The 18,925-nt window shown below is 41.5% G+C and overlaps 1 protein-coding gene across 1 annotated transcript; it reads right to left on the bottom strand.

Annotated features, from left to right (window-relative positions):
* Positions 1-3,124: 3,124 nt before the first annotated feature.
* On the bottom strand, positions 3,125-3,919 carry LOC146999827 (Y-linked testis-specific protein 1-like). Its single transcript, XM_085834413.1, has one exon. It carries the CDS (start codon positions 3,422-3,424, stop codon positions 3,125-3,127), a length of 300 nt encoding a protein of 99 aa, XP_085690539.1. The 5' UTR covers positions 3,425-3,919.
* Positions 3,920-18,925: the final 15,006 nt, after the last annotated feature.

Below are 18,925 nucleotides of genomic sequence, written 5' to 3'. Positions count from 1 at the left end.
GGTGGGCTTTGAGTTTTCAAGAACCCAATGTAATGGCAGAATCTCTCTCTTCATCTAAGGATCAATAATTCTCTATTGATCCAGTGCTGTGCTCCCTGCCGTGATGATCGACCAAACTTCTGAAACTGTAAGCAAGCCTTCAGTTAAATGCTTTGTTTTCTAATAGTTGCCTTAACTATTTGGTGTCTCTTCACAGCAATAGAACAGTCACTAAGACAGGGTTAATCCAATAAGCAGTGTTTCCTGTTACTGCTTCAAGCTCCTGTTTTGGCTTCCTCAGGATAGTCTGTAACCTGTAAGCAAATAACCCTTCTATCCCCAAGTTATTTTTGGTTGTATTATTCTTCATGGTGAGAAAGAAGCAAACTAGAACAATTACATCTCAGTAGGCACATGAGCACCTCTAAATAAAAAAAAAATGTCTACACATTATTATTTGTGGTCATAGTATAAGTGACAGTAACACTATTAGACATTTAGTTTCTGTAAGAATCTATTTTACAGTTTCTATTGTTGAAAGGACACACCATCTCCAAAGAGCTAATTCCATAGCAAAGGTTTTATTCAGCTTATACTTCCACATTGCTGTTCATCACCAAAGAAGTTGGGACAGAACCTGAAACAACACAGGATCCTGGAGCCAGGAGCTCACGCATAGGATATGGAGTGGTGATGCTTATTGTTTTGCTCCTCAAGTCTTGCTTAGCCTGTTTTCTTAAAGAACCCAGGACTACCAGCACAAGAGTGTCACCACCCCCAATGGTCTGTGTGCTCTCCCACCAATTAAGAAAATTCCTAACAACTGGATCTATGGAGGCATTTTCTCAACTGAGGCTCCTCCTCTTTGAAGACTATTTATTGTCAAGTTGCTATGAAACCAGTGTGGCAGTCTGAATGTAGTTGGCCTATGAGGAGGTGTGGCCTTGTTGGAGTAGGTGTGGACTTGCTGGAGGAAAGCAAATTGGCAGTGGGCCTTTAAAGCTCTGACCAGTATGGAAAAGAACCACCTCCTGGCTGCATGCAGAAGAGATAGTTACTCTTGGCTGCAACTGGATCAAGATGCAAAACTCTCAGCTTCCTCTCCAGCACCATATCTGCCTAGACACTGCTATGTTTCCTGCCTTGATTATAGTGGACTGAACCTCTGAACCTGTAATGAAATGTTGAAAAGCCCCAATGAAATTTTGTCCCTTATGAGTGACCTTGGCCATGGTGTCTTTTCATAGCAATGAAACCCTAACTAAGACAACCAGCTAGTACAGAAGCAATCCCAGATATCAAAATTAATCACCAATAGAGAGGATTTTCAAGTCCTGCAGCATATAAACTTATTCTAGAGAGAAAGAACAGCAATGAATGAGTCCATGACAAGGCTGCCTCAAAAAGACACTCTTAGAGTGTAGATCTGGCCAAGGCAGACCCCCATGGAGCACAGGGACTCCTCAGGAGAAGGGACCTATGTAGTGGGCAACGTCATAGCATTTGAAAGCCATGACAACTGGCATAGGAAAGAGGTCAGCACATATACATTGGAGACACCTTCAGTGTTTTCTGAGAATGAGGTCACACATGAGTACAATCAGCAAGGTTTTTAACCAAGTTTTAGCCAAGCGTTCTGTGTATTTTATAAAATTTGATGGTGACCTCCATATCTGTGTCTATAATCTGGTACAAAAGATTCCTTAAGGTCAATGGAATTGAAGGAATACTCATGGAATTTCAAGGAGATAGACAGGCTGAAGTGGTCCATAGGTATGTAGGGAGTCATAGGATTGGAGGAGAGCCAGGTGGAACAGGCCAGTGTGGGAGCTTTTTGATGGTCATCAGAGACCAAAAAATGGTCACAGGATGTATCAGAGGCAAAGAGTGCTCAGGGAAGGAACACAGGATCTATTCAACACCTGAAACTAGTTCACAGCATACTCATTTTCTCTTTTAAATTACTTTTCTGAACTGATCACACAAAATAATGTTTTTTATGATGCTTTAGGGAGTCTCATACATATAAACTTAGTTTTGGATTTACTAGTCTGGGTTATCCTGGTAAAAATGTACTCTAAGAAACTCTCCACCCCCAAACATCCTTCTGTAATGATGGGCTGGCTATTTGTTAAGAAAGCAAAGAAGCCATTGTGAATACGGCATAAGTTTAACTATTTCTAGACATTTCTGCTCCACTTTTTGAGAATTCCTTCATGGAATTCATTTGTTCCTCAGTGTCCTCTACTCCTTTGTGTGTCCTTTATTCTTTTTCAAGATCACCATTAATTTGATCTTTCTTACCTTCTTCCTGGTCTCTTTTCTGCATGTGAATATTGGATTTCTTAAAAAAGGTATATTTATGGGACCAGAGAGATGACTCAGTGGTCAAGAGCACTTTTGCACTCCAAGAAGACTGGATTTGGTCCCTTAAATTCATATCCAATGGCTCACAATCATCTTTAATGCCAGCTCCAGGGGACCTGACAACTCATGTCTCTGTGGTCACCTGTACTCACAAGCACATGCCCTACACCCACCCATATAAGTAAAAATAATAAATCTTAAAAAGAGAGACAAGTTTCATTAGGCTTCATTATTTAAATGAAACCTGATTTTCTCTGATTTCTGAGTCTGTTTGGATCAGTTTTTTGGGTTTCGCCTTGTGTTCCAAGGTCACATTCCTTTTATCTGCCAGTCGTTCCCCAACTTTATGTTTCTCCCTCAGATTCACATCAGAGATTCTACTTATGTCTTGTCCTTCTCCCCTACTTCCTAAACATCCATCTTTTGCTGCCATCCCTGCTCCTCCAATTCCAATCTCCAATTTCTTGCTCTCTATGCAGAACAGAGAAGCTAAGTCCTGTTCATTTTAGCATGTGTGATATTAGATGTATGTACTGTTCCCAAACTGAATTGAAACTTTGGTCTTCCTTTGATGTTCCTTCCACCATAGGCTCTCTCTTCCACCAAAGTGTTCACTCACAGCATGTCATGTAACACGTTTTAATTTTTAGAGGCAAACAAATTTTATTGGCAAAGATACTGGGGTTGTCAAAGACCCTTAGATAACAAACACACTGGAAAACAAACATTTATTTTCCAATCCTATAAGTTTACGTATCTGTACATTGTGATTTTGACCTTAATGAATCTTTTGTACCAGATTATAGACATAGATATGGAGGTCACCATCAAATTTTATAAAGTACACAGAACGCTTGGCTAGAAGTTGGTTAAAAACCTTGCCGATTTTTTTGGAATCATTGTCTCTGGTGTACTGCACCCATTTACCTATTAAGATGTCACTGTTATCATCTGATATCACCTCAGCTGGAGGAGTCTCTGGAATGATGTGGAGGTTACCTTCCTTGTAGTCATCCAGGAACTGATAGACATAGAGGACCAGATCCTTCTTGTAGGTAATGTAAAACCAGTCCTTCATGATTGGCACATGGTCTAGTACCAACCACCTCTAGTTTTCCTTAGAGCTATGTTTGTCCTCAAATTTGTGTTCTTCTGCTCTGCTAACCAGGGCGCTGGCAAGGTGGGAATTCCTCACCTGAGGAAACACTACTTTGTGAGGCAAGACCTTAAGATTTAAAATCCTCAAATCACTGTGGAGCTCCTGTCTGTTGATGCTGTCAATTCCGTCATACTTCACCAAATAAAGAGAAGGGTTTGTTGGCAGTTGACCTAGAATGATGGCCTTCCATTGGGTGACAGACTCATTACCTTCCTTCCAACAATGAGAAATTCTGCAGCTGACAATATTCCTCCGGGTCTGGGAATAAGGCTTCCTCCTCCTCTTCTTCTTGAGGGATGTCATGCTCAGCCTCTTCAGAGGTATTGTCTTTTACATGGCTGTAGAACTGGTGTGGTAGGCCACAGCAACCCTGGTCCACTGTCTTGTGGCTATCACTCTGTGTTCAAGTATCATACTTGCCCATTGCCTGGGTTTGAAGATCTTGCCTGTTTAAACCAGACACAATGCTGTTCATATATATGAGTTCCTGAAGGGCAATGCGTGTGGGGTGGGAGAGAATGCTGGACCAAGGCTCTTCTCTGAGAGAACTTCTGAGCAGGTGAAGAAGGCTATGCTAAACAGGTTTGGGCTTCTACACTTAATTTTATCATAATGAGAAGTAAATAAGCCAGCCATTGTGGTGCACACATTTAATTCCAGCACTCAGAAGTCAGAGTCAGGCAGATTTCTGAGTTCAAGGCCAGCCTGGTCTACAGAGTGAGTTGCCTGACAGCCAAAGCTACACACAGAGAAACCCCATCTCAAAATAATAAAATAAAATAAAATAAAATAAAATAAAATAAAATAAAATAAAATAAAATAAACAAATAGATGAATAAATAAACAAACAAAAAAACAAGGGTAACAAGGAAATAAACATGTGGAAATTAAGAAGTAATTCTCCAGAGCTCGGTATAAAATACTCAGATACACATTTCTTCAGCTGTGAACTAATTTGCCTCTGCGGAGGAACCTCTCCTTGAATAAATCAATGTGGGAGTTGGTATGCCTTTCCCCCACAATGAGCTAGCAGAACAGAAAAAAAGAAATGAGCCAGAAAGGTCACCACATCTCTCTTCTACCTGCAAGCTCTGAGCTAGGTGGCCACATTCACAAATATCTTCCTAGGGACACAGCACACCACTGGCCTTCTGAATTGTGTCTCCTGACCCAGCCTCAGGATTATGTGGTAAAGCCATTGCATCTCCTACCTCAACAAGACCTCAAAAAGTCTAGGCAATATAAGCCATTTAGTACTAATATCTTCTAAAATGCACACAGACAAAGTGGAACTTTGAAATTTTAATGGAATTGTGAACTAGATATTGTGAGCAAGGGTAATAAACTCAGGAGATCGACTAGCCTCAACCATCCATCCCCCTAGCTCCCAAATATGGGAGAAATTAGAATGTACAGTTATTCACTGTAGGAGGGAAAACTTATAGCTTTAAGGAGCTATGAGGGTCTGAGTTACTCCAAAAATGTACATACCCCCCAAAAATGTCCTAGTCATCAAGATTCTGTCTTCTGAAACAGGCCAGGCAACAAAAGCCTCTGGAACAACTTTGTGGTTTGGGAGCTGACCTGGCTTTCACACACTACTGTGAAGATACTGAACTCACTTTCAAGGGATTCTAGTGCCTCCAAGTGGAATATATGTGCAACCTCTGGCCAGTGCTCTGTGACATCACCCTATCTCAGCTTACATAATAGAATCCCTCTCAGACTGGTTCCTTCCCTAGTTACACTCAGAAACTTTCAGCATCTGGGCTTTATCTTTTCCTAGAAATCCAAAATAAAATCCCTACTCAAATGTCCTGATGACCTGAGTCACATTCTGTCCAAGTAGATCGCTCTTGCAATCTTTTTAATTGTTTGTTTGGTTGGGATTTTTTTGTTTGTTTGTTTTTTTGATTTGGTTTGTTTTTGTTTTTATTTTCCTTCTGTGAAAGTTTTTGGTTTCTGACTCACCAACATTCTTGGTGGTTATTTTCCCTGTTCCAATCTTTCCCTTGGTTATCTTTAAGCTGTTCTTCTTATCAGAAATGTTGCCAGACTCTTTGAGGCAGCACATTGTATAGCACACCAAAATTCACTTTATGAAAAACCACAGTTGGAGGAGAACCATTTTTATTCAAACAAAGCTGGAATCTGACAGAATTAAATACCTTGTATTGAAGCCAACGGCAATCAGGGATTATGGATTCTTTGCAAAGTGTGAGGAAAAATTTGCTCTTGGGCCTGCTTACAAGGTTGAGATAAACTTAAACAAACCCGATATCTACCAGTAATATTTTAAAGGTCTTTAAAATTTACCAGCATTTATGGTTACAAGGAATTTCATAGATTAAATGCAGTAAAACAGGATGAAATAGATGAGGTAATTTTACTTTTGAAACATGGGTAGACAGAATACTGGACACAGGTAAGTATGGAATTTACTTACAAATTAGAGGGCACTTTAATTGTTCATGATAAATAGATCTTTAGTTCCTTAAAAAAAGCCTTTTTGGCCCCCTCCACCATCCCCACCATACTCTGTACATCCTCTTCATAGGGGATGACACTACCTATAGTGGGCTAGACCCTTTCACATCAGCCATCAAAAAGAAACCATTCCTTACAGATTTGGCCACAGGCCAATGTGATGGAGGCAGTTCTTCATCTGAGGGTCTATCTTCCCAGGTTTAGTTAAATTGACAAAAAAATCTAACAAGGACCACTAGTCATCCATATCATCAATGTCGATGGCCTCACTGTGTGAAATAAATGATCCATGGAGTAACTTTACATGTCAAACACTGGATGAATGGCTTAATAAATGAGAGAGAAATATTAATGTATTTCTCATCTATGTGTAATAGTAAAGAGTTTTGTTTTCAGAAAAAAATGGGTGGAACTGTAAAATACAATATGTTAGGTGAAACAAGCCAAACTAAAAATGACAACTGTGAAATTCTAATTTTAATAAGGGACGTTAAATAAAAGGAGGTATTTTGGACCCTTCTCAATAGTCACAAATAATATAATATAAAATATCTTGGCGTGACTCTAACTAAGGAAGTGAAAGATCTGTATAATAAAAACTTCAAGTCTCTGAAGAAAGAAATTGACGAAGATCTCAGAAGATGGAAAGATCTCCCATGCTCATGGATTGGCAGGATCAACATTGTAAAAATGGCTATCTTGCCAAAAGCAATCTACAGATTCAATGCAATCCCCATCAAAATTCCAACTCAAATCTTCAACGAATTAGAAAGTGCAATCTGCAAATTCATCTGGAATAACAAAAAACCTAGGATAGCAAAAACTCTTCTCAAGGATAAAAGAACCTCTGGTGGAATCACCATGCTGGACCTAAAGCTTTACTACAGAGCAATTGTGATAAAAAACTGCATGGTACTGGTATAGTGACAGACAAATAGACCAATGGAATAGAATTGAAGACCCAGAAATGAACCCACACACCTATGGTCACTTGATCTTCGACAAGGGAGCTAAAACCATCCAGTGGAAGAAAGACAGCATTTTCAACAAATGGTGCTGGCACAACTGGTTGTTAACATGTAGAAGAATGGGAATCGATCCATTCCTATCTCCTTGTACTAAGGTCAAGTCTAAGTGGATCAAGGAACTTCACATAAAACCAGAGACACTGAAACTTATAGAGGAGAAAGTGGGGAAAAGCCTTGAAGATATGGGCACAGGGGAAAAATTCTTGAATAGAACAGCAATGGCTTGTGCTGTAAGATCGAGAATTGACAAGTGTGACCTCATGAAATTGCAAAGCTTCTGCAAGGCAAAAGACACCATCAATAAGACAAAAAAACCACCAACAGATTGGGAAAGGATCTTTACCTATCCTAAATCAGATAAGGGACTAATATCCAATATATATAAAGAACTCAAGAAGGTGGACTCCAGAAAGTCAAATAGACCCATTAAAAAATGGGGCTCAGAACTGAACAAAGAATTCTCACCTGAGGAATACCGAATGGCAGAGAAGCACCTGAAAAAATGTTCAACATCCTTAATCATCAGGGAAATGCAAATCAAAACAACCCTGAGATTCCACGTCACACCAGTCAGAATGGCTAAGATCAAAAATTCAGGTGACAGCAGATGCTGGCGAGGATGTGGAGAAAGAGGAACACTCCTCCATTGTTGGTGGGATTGCAAGCTTGTACAACCACTCTGGAAATCAGTCTGGCGGTTCCTCAGAAAATTGGACATAGTACTACCGGAGGATCCAGCAATACCTCTCCTGGGCATATATTCAGAAGATGTTCCAACCGGTAAGAAGGACACATGCTCCACTATGTTCATAGCAGCCCTATTTATAATAGCCAGAAGCTGGAAAGAACCCAGATGCCCCTCAACAGAGGAATGGATACAGAAAATATGGTACATTTACACAATGGAGTACTACTCAGCTATTAAAAAGAATAAATTTATGAAATTCCTAGCCTAATGGATGGACCTGGAGGGCATCATCTTGAGTGAGGTAACACAATCACAAAGGAACTCACACAATATGTATTCACTGATAAGTGGATATTAGCCCAAAACTTAGGATACCCAAGATATAAGATACAATTTGCTAAACGCATGAAACTCAAGAAGAATGAAGACCAAAGTGTAGACACTGTGCCCCTTCTTAGAATTAGGAACAAAACACCCAGGGAAGGAGTTACAGAGACAAAGTTTGGAGCTGTGATGAAAGGATGGACCATCTAGAGACTGCCGTATCCAGGCATCCATCCCATAAGCAGCTTCTAAACGCTGACACCATTGCATACACTAGCAAGATTTTGCTGAAAAAAACCAAAAATAGCTGTCTCTTGTGAGACGATGCCGGGGCCTAGCAAACACAGGAGTGGATGTTCACAGTCAGCTATTGGATGTATCACAGGGCTCCCAATGGAGAAGCTAGAGAAAGTACCCAAGGAGCTAAAGGGATCTGCAACCCTATAGTTGGAACAACATGATGAACTAACCAGTACCCCGGAGCTCTTGTCTCTAGCTGCATATGTATCGAAAGATGGCCTAGTCGGCCATCACTGGAAAGAGAGGCCCATTGGACTTGCAAACTTTATATGCCCCAATATAGGGGAATGTCAGGGCTAAAAGAATGGGAATGGGTGGGTAGGGAAGTGGGGGGCGCTATGGGGGACTTTTGGGATAGCATTGGAAATGTAATTGAGGAAAATATGTAACAAAAAATATTAAAAATTTAAAAAAGGAGGTATTTTGGAAGAGTAAGGGGAGCAGCATGGGGGTGAGCAGATGGAAATGGAGGATAGTGGGGAGGATGAAGATGGTTAAAGGACACTATAAACCTGTTCAAAGAGTCACAACAAAGCCCAGTGACTTGTACACTTAAAGCACATTGGTATAAAGAAACAGAGCCTAAATAATGTTTATCTGCTCTAGTTGTCTTCATCTTGAATTTCCAGGCTCCTGAGAACAGAAGTCATACAAAATATGCTTCATTATATACTAGCCAATCAGTGTCATTCTGTTTGTCAATACAACTTGTATGATTATGCCTCAGAATCATGAGCAACTGGGCCATATGGGAAAAATAATTAGGCTATTTGTGCTTACTGAAGATGAGATGGGTTCAGTGTTTTCATGTATGCTCTTCATGAAAGAAAGCAGCATAGAGGGTGAGTATATTTCAGAGAGGTACAGCCCAGGAGGGACTCAGCCACCTACTGTTGGCCTTGGGGATATAAAGGGATACTACATAAGTGATCCCTAGGAAGTGTGACAGCCACTGCTTTTAGCTAGTGGAACCATTTTTAGAATCCCCATTTTCTAGGGTGTAAAAGAAAACAGTATTACTCTAATTTACTAAGTATGGTCAATTGATATATCCGTGATCATCAACAAGGTATACATGTGTAAACACAGGTTCGGGGATGCGGAAGAAGCCTGTTCTTGGAACACACTTTGCCTTCAAGGAATGGAGACTTCTGCCCAGCAACACTAGATAAACAATCTACATTTGTAACGGTAGCCCCATTGTGTCCAGATTAGTGGTTTTCAAATCATGGGTTGAGATGCCGCTGAGTGTTCAAACAACCCTTTCACAGTGTCTCATATCATATATCTTGTTTATAAGATATATGCATTACAATTCATGACTATAACAAAATTATAGTTATGAAGTTGCAATGAAATAACATTATGGTTAGGGAGCTGTGTTTTAAAGGGTCACAACATTTGGAACATTGAGTACCACTAGTCCCGACTCCTCTAAAGCATGCCTGTCAGTATGGTCCAGAGGAATAATGCCCTTTATTCAATCAGGCAAACCCAGAAAAATCAAAACATCACACAAAAGTTATGAAAGTTAAACAGCTGTGGTACCACAGTCTATAAGCAGGGCATGCTGACAAGTGAGGTCAAATGGAAATCACTGTGACACCATGACCATTCCTCAAATGAGAAGCAGAGGAGAAAAATCTCAGGGTTGTTTTGATTTGCATTTCCCTGATGATTAAGGATGTTGAACATTTTTCCAGGTGCTTCTCTGCCATTCGGTATTCCTCATCTGAGAATTCTTTGTTCAGTTCAGAGCCCCATTTTTTAATGGGGTTATTTGATTTTCTGGAGTCCACCTTCTTTAGTTCTTTATATATATTGGATATTAGTCCCCTATCTGATTTAGGATTGGTAAAGATCGTTTTCCAATCTGTTGGTGATCTTTTTGTCTTATTGACAGTGTCTTTTGCCTTGTAGAAGCTTTGCAGTTTCATGAGGTCCACACAAGCCATTGCTGTTCTATTCAAGAATTTTTCCCCTGTGCCCATATCTTCAAGGCTTTTCCCCACTTTCTCCTCTATAAGTTTCAGTGTCTATGGTTTTATGTGAAGTTCTTGATCCACTTAGATTTGACCTTAGTACAAGGAGATAGGAATGGATCGATTCGCATTCTTCTACATGATAACAACCAGTTGTGCCAGCATCATTTGTTGAAAATGCTGTCTTTCTTCCACTGGATGGTTGTAGCTCCCTTGTCAAAGATCAAGTGATGTAGGTATGTGGATTCATTTCTGGGTCTTCAATTCTATTCAATTGGTCTACTTGTCTGTCAGTATACCAGTACCATGCTGTTTTTATCACAATTGTTCTGATGTAAAGCGTTAGGTCAGGCTTCGTGATTCCACCAGAGGTTCTTTTATCCTTGAGAAGAGTTTTTGCGATCCTAGGTTTCTTGTTATTCCAGATGAATTTGCAGATTGCACTTTCTAATTCGTTGAAGATTTGAGTTGGAATTTTGATGGGGATTGCATTGAATCTGTAGATTGCTTTTGGCAAGATAGCCATTTTTACAATGTTGATCCTGCCAATCCATGAGCATGGGAGATCTTTCCATCTTCTGAGATCTTCTTTAATTTCTTTCTTCAGAGACTTGAAGTTTTTATTATACAGATCTTTCACTTCCTTAGTAAGAGTCACGCCAAGATATTTAATATTATTTGTGACTATTGAGAAGGGTGTTGTTTCCCTAATTTCTTTCTCAGCCTGTTTATTCTTTGTGTAGAGAAAGGCCATTGACTTGTTTGAGTTAATTTTATATCCAGCTACTTCACCGAAGCTGTTTATCAGGTTTAGTGTGGTTTCCCTTCCCCCACCTGCTTGAACATGCTTGCTCAAGGGTGGAGTTTCCTGCTCATTCGTTCTGCCATGCCCACTGCTGGACCCTGTCAGCTTTGCTGCTTGGAGGCACACACGTGTTTGTCCTGCTACTGGATCCTGAGTTACTTGGCGGGAAATTGGGATCCCTCCCCCTTCCTTTATAACTGAATGTTGAAATTAGTAAAGGTGGGCCTTGAACATGGAATCATCTTGGCCCCATTCTTTCTTCTGCCCCGTCTAGCTTCCTCTCTTTTCAGCTCGAACTGCTATTCTCAGTTGAACCATTCGTGTTGCGGACTGCGGGCGGGCCGCAACAGTTTGGCGCCAGAACTGGGACCTGAAGAATGGCAGAGGGATGCTAAGAGAAACGGCTGCTGTGTGGAGCTCCACAAGAAAGGAAAGGATCTTCGTATCGGGCATCGGAGCAACGGACAGGTGCAGGTGCTAGCGCTAGCTTAAAATTTCAGTTTTGTAAAATGTTGCTGAGAATGCAGTAGGATACGAATTAAGTTTGAATCAGTGCTAACCCAACACTGGTTCTGCTTGGGTCAGCAGCGGAACTAGATACGGAAACAGGTGGTGTGCTGCAGCTTTTTAGAAAGCTGCTTAGGTGGAAGAAGGAAGGGTTTAAAGTCATGGATCAGGCGGTTGTTTTTAGTTTTCAGGAGTTGTTTCAGGCCAGAGGAGTAAGGCTTGAAGTACAATTAGTAAGAAATTTTTTAGATAAGATAGATAGCTGTTGTCCATGGTTCAAGGAAGAAGAAATGATAGATTGTGGAACCTGGGAGAAAGTTGGTGAGGCCTTGAATATCGCTCAGACAGATAATTTTACCCTAGGCCTCTGGGCGCTTGTAAATGATGCTATAAAAGATGCAACTTCTCCAGGGCTAAATTGCCCTCAGGTGGAGCTTGTGGTATCTCAGGAGGAGTGCCTATCAGAGAAGGCCTCCTCAGAAAAAGATCTTCTTAACTTAAAAATTGATAAATGTGGAAATTCTGATGATGGACTGAATTTTAACAAAAATCACTCAGATAGAGGAATTGCCCATTACCTTAATGAGAATTGGTCCTCTTGTGAATCTCCCACTTCACCTATAGTCACCACTTCGGGAGGTGCTACTCATAGGGACACACAGCTAATCGAGTTAGAGTTTGAGATTAAGCTTCAGAGGCTGACTAATGAGCTTCGGGAACTAAAAAAGATCTCAGAAGCGGAGAAGAGTAACTCTTCTGTAGTTCACCAGGTGTCGCTAGAAAGAGTTGTGAGTCAGGCTCGTGGGAAAGGACAGAATTCATCTAATACGCTAGCCTTTCCTGTGGTCGAGGTAGTTGATCAGCAAGATACTAGGGCCAGACATTACCAGACCTTGGATTTCAAGTTGATAAAAGAGTTAAAGGTGGCTGTTGTGCAATACGGTCCTTCAGCCCCATTCACTCAAGCATTACTGGACACAGTTGTGGAGTCACACTTAACCCCCTCAGATTGGAAGACTCTTTCCAAGGCTACCCTGTCAGGAGGAGATTTTTTGCTTTGGGATTCTGAATGGCGAGACGCCAGTAAGAAAACTGCTGCTTCTAATGCTCAGGCTGGTAACTCAGACTGGGATAGCAACATGCTTTTAGGAGAGGGTCCATATGAGGGACAGACAAATCAGATTGATTTTCCCGTTGCAGTGTATGCGCAAATTGCAACAGCCGCACGCCGTGCTTGGGGAAGGTTGCCAGTTAAAGGAGATATTGGTGGAAGTTTAGCTAGCATTTGGCAGGGTTCTGACAAACCCTGACTTTGTGGACAGGATATTGATTTCAGCTAGTAGAATCCTTGGAAGTCCAGACACGGGTAGTCCCTTCGTTATGCAACTGGCTTATGAGAATGCTAATGCAATTTGCCGAGCTGCAATTCAACAACATAAGGGACAGACAGATTTGGCGGGATATGTCTGTCTTTGCGCAGACATCGGGCCTTCCTGCGAGTTCTCACAGGGAACCCACGCGCAAGCAATGTTCTCGAGGAAACGAGGGAATAATGCATGCTTTAATTGTGGAAGTTTGGATCATTTTAGAAGTAATTGTCCTAAGAACAAGGGCACCAAGGGTAGACAAACAGGCCGTACCCCAGGAATATGTCCCCAGTGTGGGAAGGGCCGCCACTGGGCAAAAGATTGTAAGCATAAACCAAGGGTTTTGAGCCGCCCAGTGCCGGGAAACGAGGAAAGGGGTCAGCCCCAGGCCCCGAGTTACTCAAAGAAGACAGCTTATGGGGCTATAAATCTGCTGCCCAGCCAACAAGATCAGTTCTTGAGCTTGTCAGGTCAAACCCAGGAAATGCAAGACTGGACCTCTGTTCCACTGTCCACGCAGTATTAACCCCAGAAGTGGGAGTCCAAACTCTGCCTACTGGAGTCTTTGGACCACTGCCCGTAGAAACCTGTGGCTTTCTCTTAGGACGAAGCAGTTCTATTGTAGAAGGCCTGCAGATTTATCCAGGTGTTATAAATAATGATTATGAGGGAGAACTTAAAATCATAGCCACTTGCCCTCGTGGTGTTATAACTATACCCACTAATCAGAAAATTGCTCAACTTACTTTGATCCCTTTACGCCAGTCACTGTATAGATTCCTTGGAAATGAGGAAGGACAAAATAACTTTGACTCCTCGGGTGTAAATTGGGTGAAATCTATCACTAATCAGAGACCTAACCTTAAATTGACTCTTGATGGAAAAGGCTTTGAAGGATTAATAGATACCGGGGCCGATGTAACGATTATAAGAGGACAGGACTGGCCCTCAAACTGGCCCTTGACTGTTTCCTTGACTCACCTTCAAGGAATTGGGTACGCTAGTAACCCAAAACGTAGTTCCAAATTGCTAACCTGGAGAAATGAGGAAGGGAAATCAGAAAAGATTCAGCCGTATGTTATGTCAAATTTGCCTGTGACCCTGTGGGGAAGAGATCTGTTGTCACAGATGGGTGTTATTCTGTGCAGTTCTAAGGAGATGGTGACTGAGCAGACATTCAGGCCGGGACTCCTGCCTGGTCATGAACTAGTAAAGAAAGGACAGGGAATTAAGACCTTTGAGGATCTTAAACCCCACTCTAACATGAGAGGTTTAAAGTATTTTCAATAGCGACCACTATCTTGCCTGCATCCCACTCCGAAAAAATTCAATGGCATAATGATATTCCGGTGTGGGTGGATCAGTGGTCTTTACCTAAAGAGAAAATAGAGGCCGCTTCTTTGCTAGTGCAGGAGCAGTTAGAAGCAGGACATTTGGTGGAGTCTCATTCTCCCTGGAATACACCCATTTTCATTATCAAGAAGAAATCTGGAAAATGGAGACTATTACAAGATTTAAGAAAGGTTAATGAAACCATGGTACTTATGGGAACCTTACAACCAGGGCTCCCCTCCCCAGTAGCCATTCCTAAGGGATATTATAAGATTGTTATAGATTTGAAAGATGGTTTCTTTACCATCCCTTTGCATCCAAAGGATGTGAGAGATTTGCTTTTAGTGTTCCTTCTGTAAATTTCAAGGAACCCATGAAAAGATATCAATGGACAGTTCTCCAGCAGGGGATGGCTAATAGTCCCACATTATGTCAAAGGTTTGTGGCGAAAGCAATTCAGCCTGTTTGACAACAATGGCCAAATATTTACATCGTTCATTTCAAAGATGATGTCTTGATGGTGGGAAAGGACCCCCAAGAATTGCTTTTGTGTTATAAAGGTTTACAAAAAGCCCTAGCTGATAAGGAATTGCAAATTGCTTCTGAAAAGGTACAAACTCAGGATCCTTATAATTATTTGGGTTTTAGACTCACTGATCAAGCTGTTTTTCCCCAGAAGATCGTTATTCGTAGAGATAACTTAAGGACCTTAAATGATTTTCAAAAATTGTTAGGTGATATTAACTGGCTTCGCCCCTATTTAAAGCTTACTACAGGGGAGTTGAAACCTTTATTTGATATTCTTAAAGGGAGTTCTGATCCCACTTCCCCTAGATCCCTAACCTCAGAAGGATTGCTGGCCTTACAGCTAGTGGAAAAGTCTATTGAAGAGCAATTTGTTACCTATATAGATTACTCCTTGCCGCTGCACCTGTTAATTTTTAATACGACTCATGTGCCTACGGGACTGCTATGGCAAAAATTTCCTATAATGTGGATACATTTGAGGATTTCTCCCAAACGTAATATCTTGCCATATCACGAAGCAGTGGCTCAGATGATTATCACTGGAAGAAGGCAGGCATTGACTTATTTCGGAAAAGAGCCAGATATCATTGTTCAGCGTAAGTCAGGACACTTGGCTGAAACAGCATAGTACAGATTGGTTGCTTGCACAAATAGGGTTTAACGGAACTATAGACAGCCACTACCCCCAAGACAGATTGATAAAATTTTTAAATGTACATGATATGATATTTCTTAAGATGACTTCTTTACAGCCTTTAAATAATGCTCTATTGATTTTTACTGATGGCTCCTCTAAAGGGCGAGCTGGATATCTTATTAATAATCAACAGGTTATCATAGAAACTCCTGGTCTCTCGGCTCAGCTAGCCGAATTAACAGCAGTACTAAAGGTCTTTCAGTCTGTACATGAGGCTTTTAATATCTTTACTGACAATTTATATGTTGCTCAGTCAGTACCCTTATTGAAAACCTGTGGTATGTTTAACTTCAATACGCCGTCAGGATCCTTATTTTCAGAATTGCAAAACATCATCCTTGCCCAGGAAAATCCGTTTTATATTGACCATATACGGTCTCACTCTGGTCTTCCTGGGCCTCTGACCTAGGGTAATGATCGCATTGACAGAGCTCTAATAGGAGAAGCTTTAGTTTCAGATCCTGTTGCTCTGGCCCAACGTGATCATGAAAGGTTTCATCTCTCTAGCCATACCCTAAGGCTCCGACATAAGATCACTAAGGAGCAAGCAAGAATGATTGTAAAACAATGTCCTAAATGTATTACATTATCTCCAGTGCCACATCTAGGAGTCAATCCTAGAGGCCTTATGCCTAATCATATTTGGCAAATGGATATAACCCATTATGCAGAATTTGGAAAACTAAAATATATACATGTTTGCATTGATACCTGTTCAGGATTTCTCTTTGCTTCTCTGCATACAGGGGAGGCTTCAAAAAACGTAATTGATCATTGCCTACAAGCCTTTAATGTCATGGGGTTGCCTAAACTTATTAAGACAGATAACGGCCATCTTATTCTAGTAAAAACTTTATTGCATTCTGTAAAGAATTCGGTATCAAACATAAAACTGGAATTCCTTACAACCCCATGGGACAAGGAATAGTTGAACGTGCTCTTAGCACCTTAAAGAATTGGCTTTTTAAAACAAAAGAGGGGCATCTATATCCCCCAAGGTCACCAAAGGCTCATCTTGCCTTCACCTTATTTGTCCTAAACTTTTTGCAAACTGACATTAAAGGTCAGTCTGCAGCGGACCGCCATTGGCATCCAGTTACTTCTAATTCTTATGCATTGGTAAAATGGAAGGACCCCGTGACTAATGAATGTAAGGGTCCGGATCCGGTTCTAATCGGGGAAGAGGCTCGGTTTGTGTTTTTTCACGAGATGAAGATGGAGCACGGTGGCTGCCAGAGAGATTAATTCGTCAGGTAAACACAGATTCTGTCTCTTCTCCTAAGTATCATTCTAAAGACCAAAATTCCTCTTGTGCTTAGAATTCAGCTGGGAATGGAAGCTCCCAGAAACACTGTTTTCCTCTGAGCCAAATCCCCTATAGGAGGCCGGAGACTAGCTTTAGCTTTACAATTTGCATCTGAATAAGTACCTGGATTTCTCCAAAAAGAAAATTTACATTGCTACTCTCTCGTTGTCTAGATCTCTTTCTTTTTTTCAAGTAGGTCAATCTACCTTCTCCGTGCCTTCCCCTCCCCCAAGAGCACACAGGTGGCTACTGCTATCTCCCTTCCAAGGACATTCCAGCACGTGGCTTTCAGTCTGAGATAGAACTTAGATTTACCAAGAGAGCTAGGGAAGTAGAAATTTCATATATTTACAGAGATTAGTTCTTATTTTGATAGACGGGCTTAGTCCCTTAGCTGGCCTCTGGCTTTTCACCCTTGCTGTTACTGCAAGGTGTCCTTAGTTCCTCAGGCTATGGGAATAACAGGGATGAGGAGGAAAGACTTCCAGCTCCTATTTTAGCCACAATTCGTGGTGTTACTAATGACATAATTCTTGTCTAGGCCTTGCTAAATCTGAGGTTGACAAGTCTCCACTAGAGACCGCGCAGAACTCAGACCTGTGTGTACTGATTCGTGATCATACGAATACAGTATGGCTACCACTTGGCGTAGGAGATTACTGCGGGGGAAGGTCCAGTTTGACCGTTTCTGAGTTCCCTGTGCGACACACCTGATTTGAAGGAGGTTGGTATCTGATTCCAGCTAAAAACCAAAAATACCTAAGGCTCTGCCTCCCCTCCCCAAAAGATACCAAGAGCCACAGATGTGGGTCCTGACAACACCCACGGGAGGAATCGGGTCAATGTCCACCCAAGCCAAGGTTAAAGGCCCACTCATCTACGGATGAGAAAATCATTTGATCACCTCAGTTAAGCATTGCCTATTTAGACTTAATTAATAGGGGGGAGAAAGGTTGGAGACCGTACTGTCCAAAGGGCAAGCCCTTCACTGCCTCCCACCCAAATAAAAAAGCCAATTGGCCTTGTGCTAAGGAGTCAGCCGGTCTTGCCCCTTCTCCCTGTTTCCCTGCCTGTCATTCAAAATTGCGGAGGAATATCAACTCAGTGTTATTCTAAATTTGTTCTGTCAAACTTAGCCAGGGTTCCAACGCCCTACTTAAAATGCAACCAGGTAGTTACCTATTCAGCACTAATTAGCATTATAAAGTCAGAGCCTACAGCTCAGCACTATTCTGTTAGTGGTTTACTAGGATAATAAAGACAGTCTTAGCCAGATACAGTTTACCATTAGAAAAGATAGGGAATCCCCCGGAAACAGGTTTTTTCTCTAGCCCTAAGAACACAGGCAGAACTATTTAGCATAGACAATTTTTTCTGCCTCAGGCCAGCCTTTTCTTTTTTTATTTTTTTGTTAACTAATGGGAGGAGATGTGGTTTCCCTTCTCCCACCTGCTTGAACCTGCTTGCTCAAGGGTGGAGTTTCCCGCTCATTCATTCTGCCACGCCCACTGCTGGACCCTGTGGGCTTTGCTGCTTGGAGGCACACACGTGTTCGTCCTGCTACTGGATCCCGAGTTACTTGGCAGGAAATTGGGATCCCTCCCCCTTCCTTTATAACTGAATGTTGAAATTAGTAAAGGTGGGCCTTGAACATGGAATCGTCTTGGCCCCATTCTTTCTTCTGCCCCGTCTAGCTTCCTCTCTTTTTCAGCTCGAACTGCTATTCTCAGTTGAACCATTCGTGTGGTGGACTGCGGGCGGGCTGCAATAGTTTAGGAGTTCTCTGGTGGTATTTTTAGGGTCACTTATATATACTATCATATCATCTGCAAAAAGTGATATTTTGACTTCATCTTTTCCAATTTGTATCCCCTTGATCTCCTTTTGTTGTCGAATTGCTCTGGCTAGGACTTCAAGTACAATGTTGAATAGGTATGGAGAGAGTGGACAGCCTTGTCTAGTCCCTGATTTTAGTGGGATTGCTTGCAGCTTTTCACCATTTACTTTGATGTTGGCTACTGGTTTGCTGTAGATTGCTTTTATCATGTTTAGGTATGGGCCTTGAATTC

This window comes from Mus caroli, unplaced genomic scaffold (assembly GCF_978045245.1).
Source record: "Mus caroli unplaced genomic scaffold, Mus_caroli_1 scaffold_34, whole genome shotgun sequence".
In the NCBI taxonomy this organism is placed as follows: domain Eukaryota; kingdom Metazoa; phylum Chordata; class Mammalia; order Rodentia; family Muridae; genus Mus; species Mus caroli.
This window is presented reverse-complemented; position numbering and strand designations above follow the sequence as displayed.

What these genes read in the sequence shown, in the direction of transcription:
- LOC146999827 (XM_085834413.1), bottom strand. Translation starts at nt 3,424, where the DNA reads ATGAAGGACTGGTTTTACATTACCTACAAGAAGGATCTGGTCCTCTAT.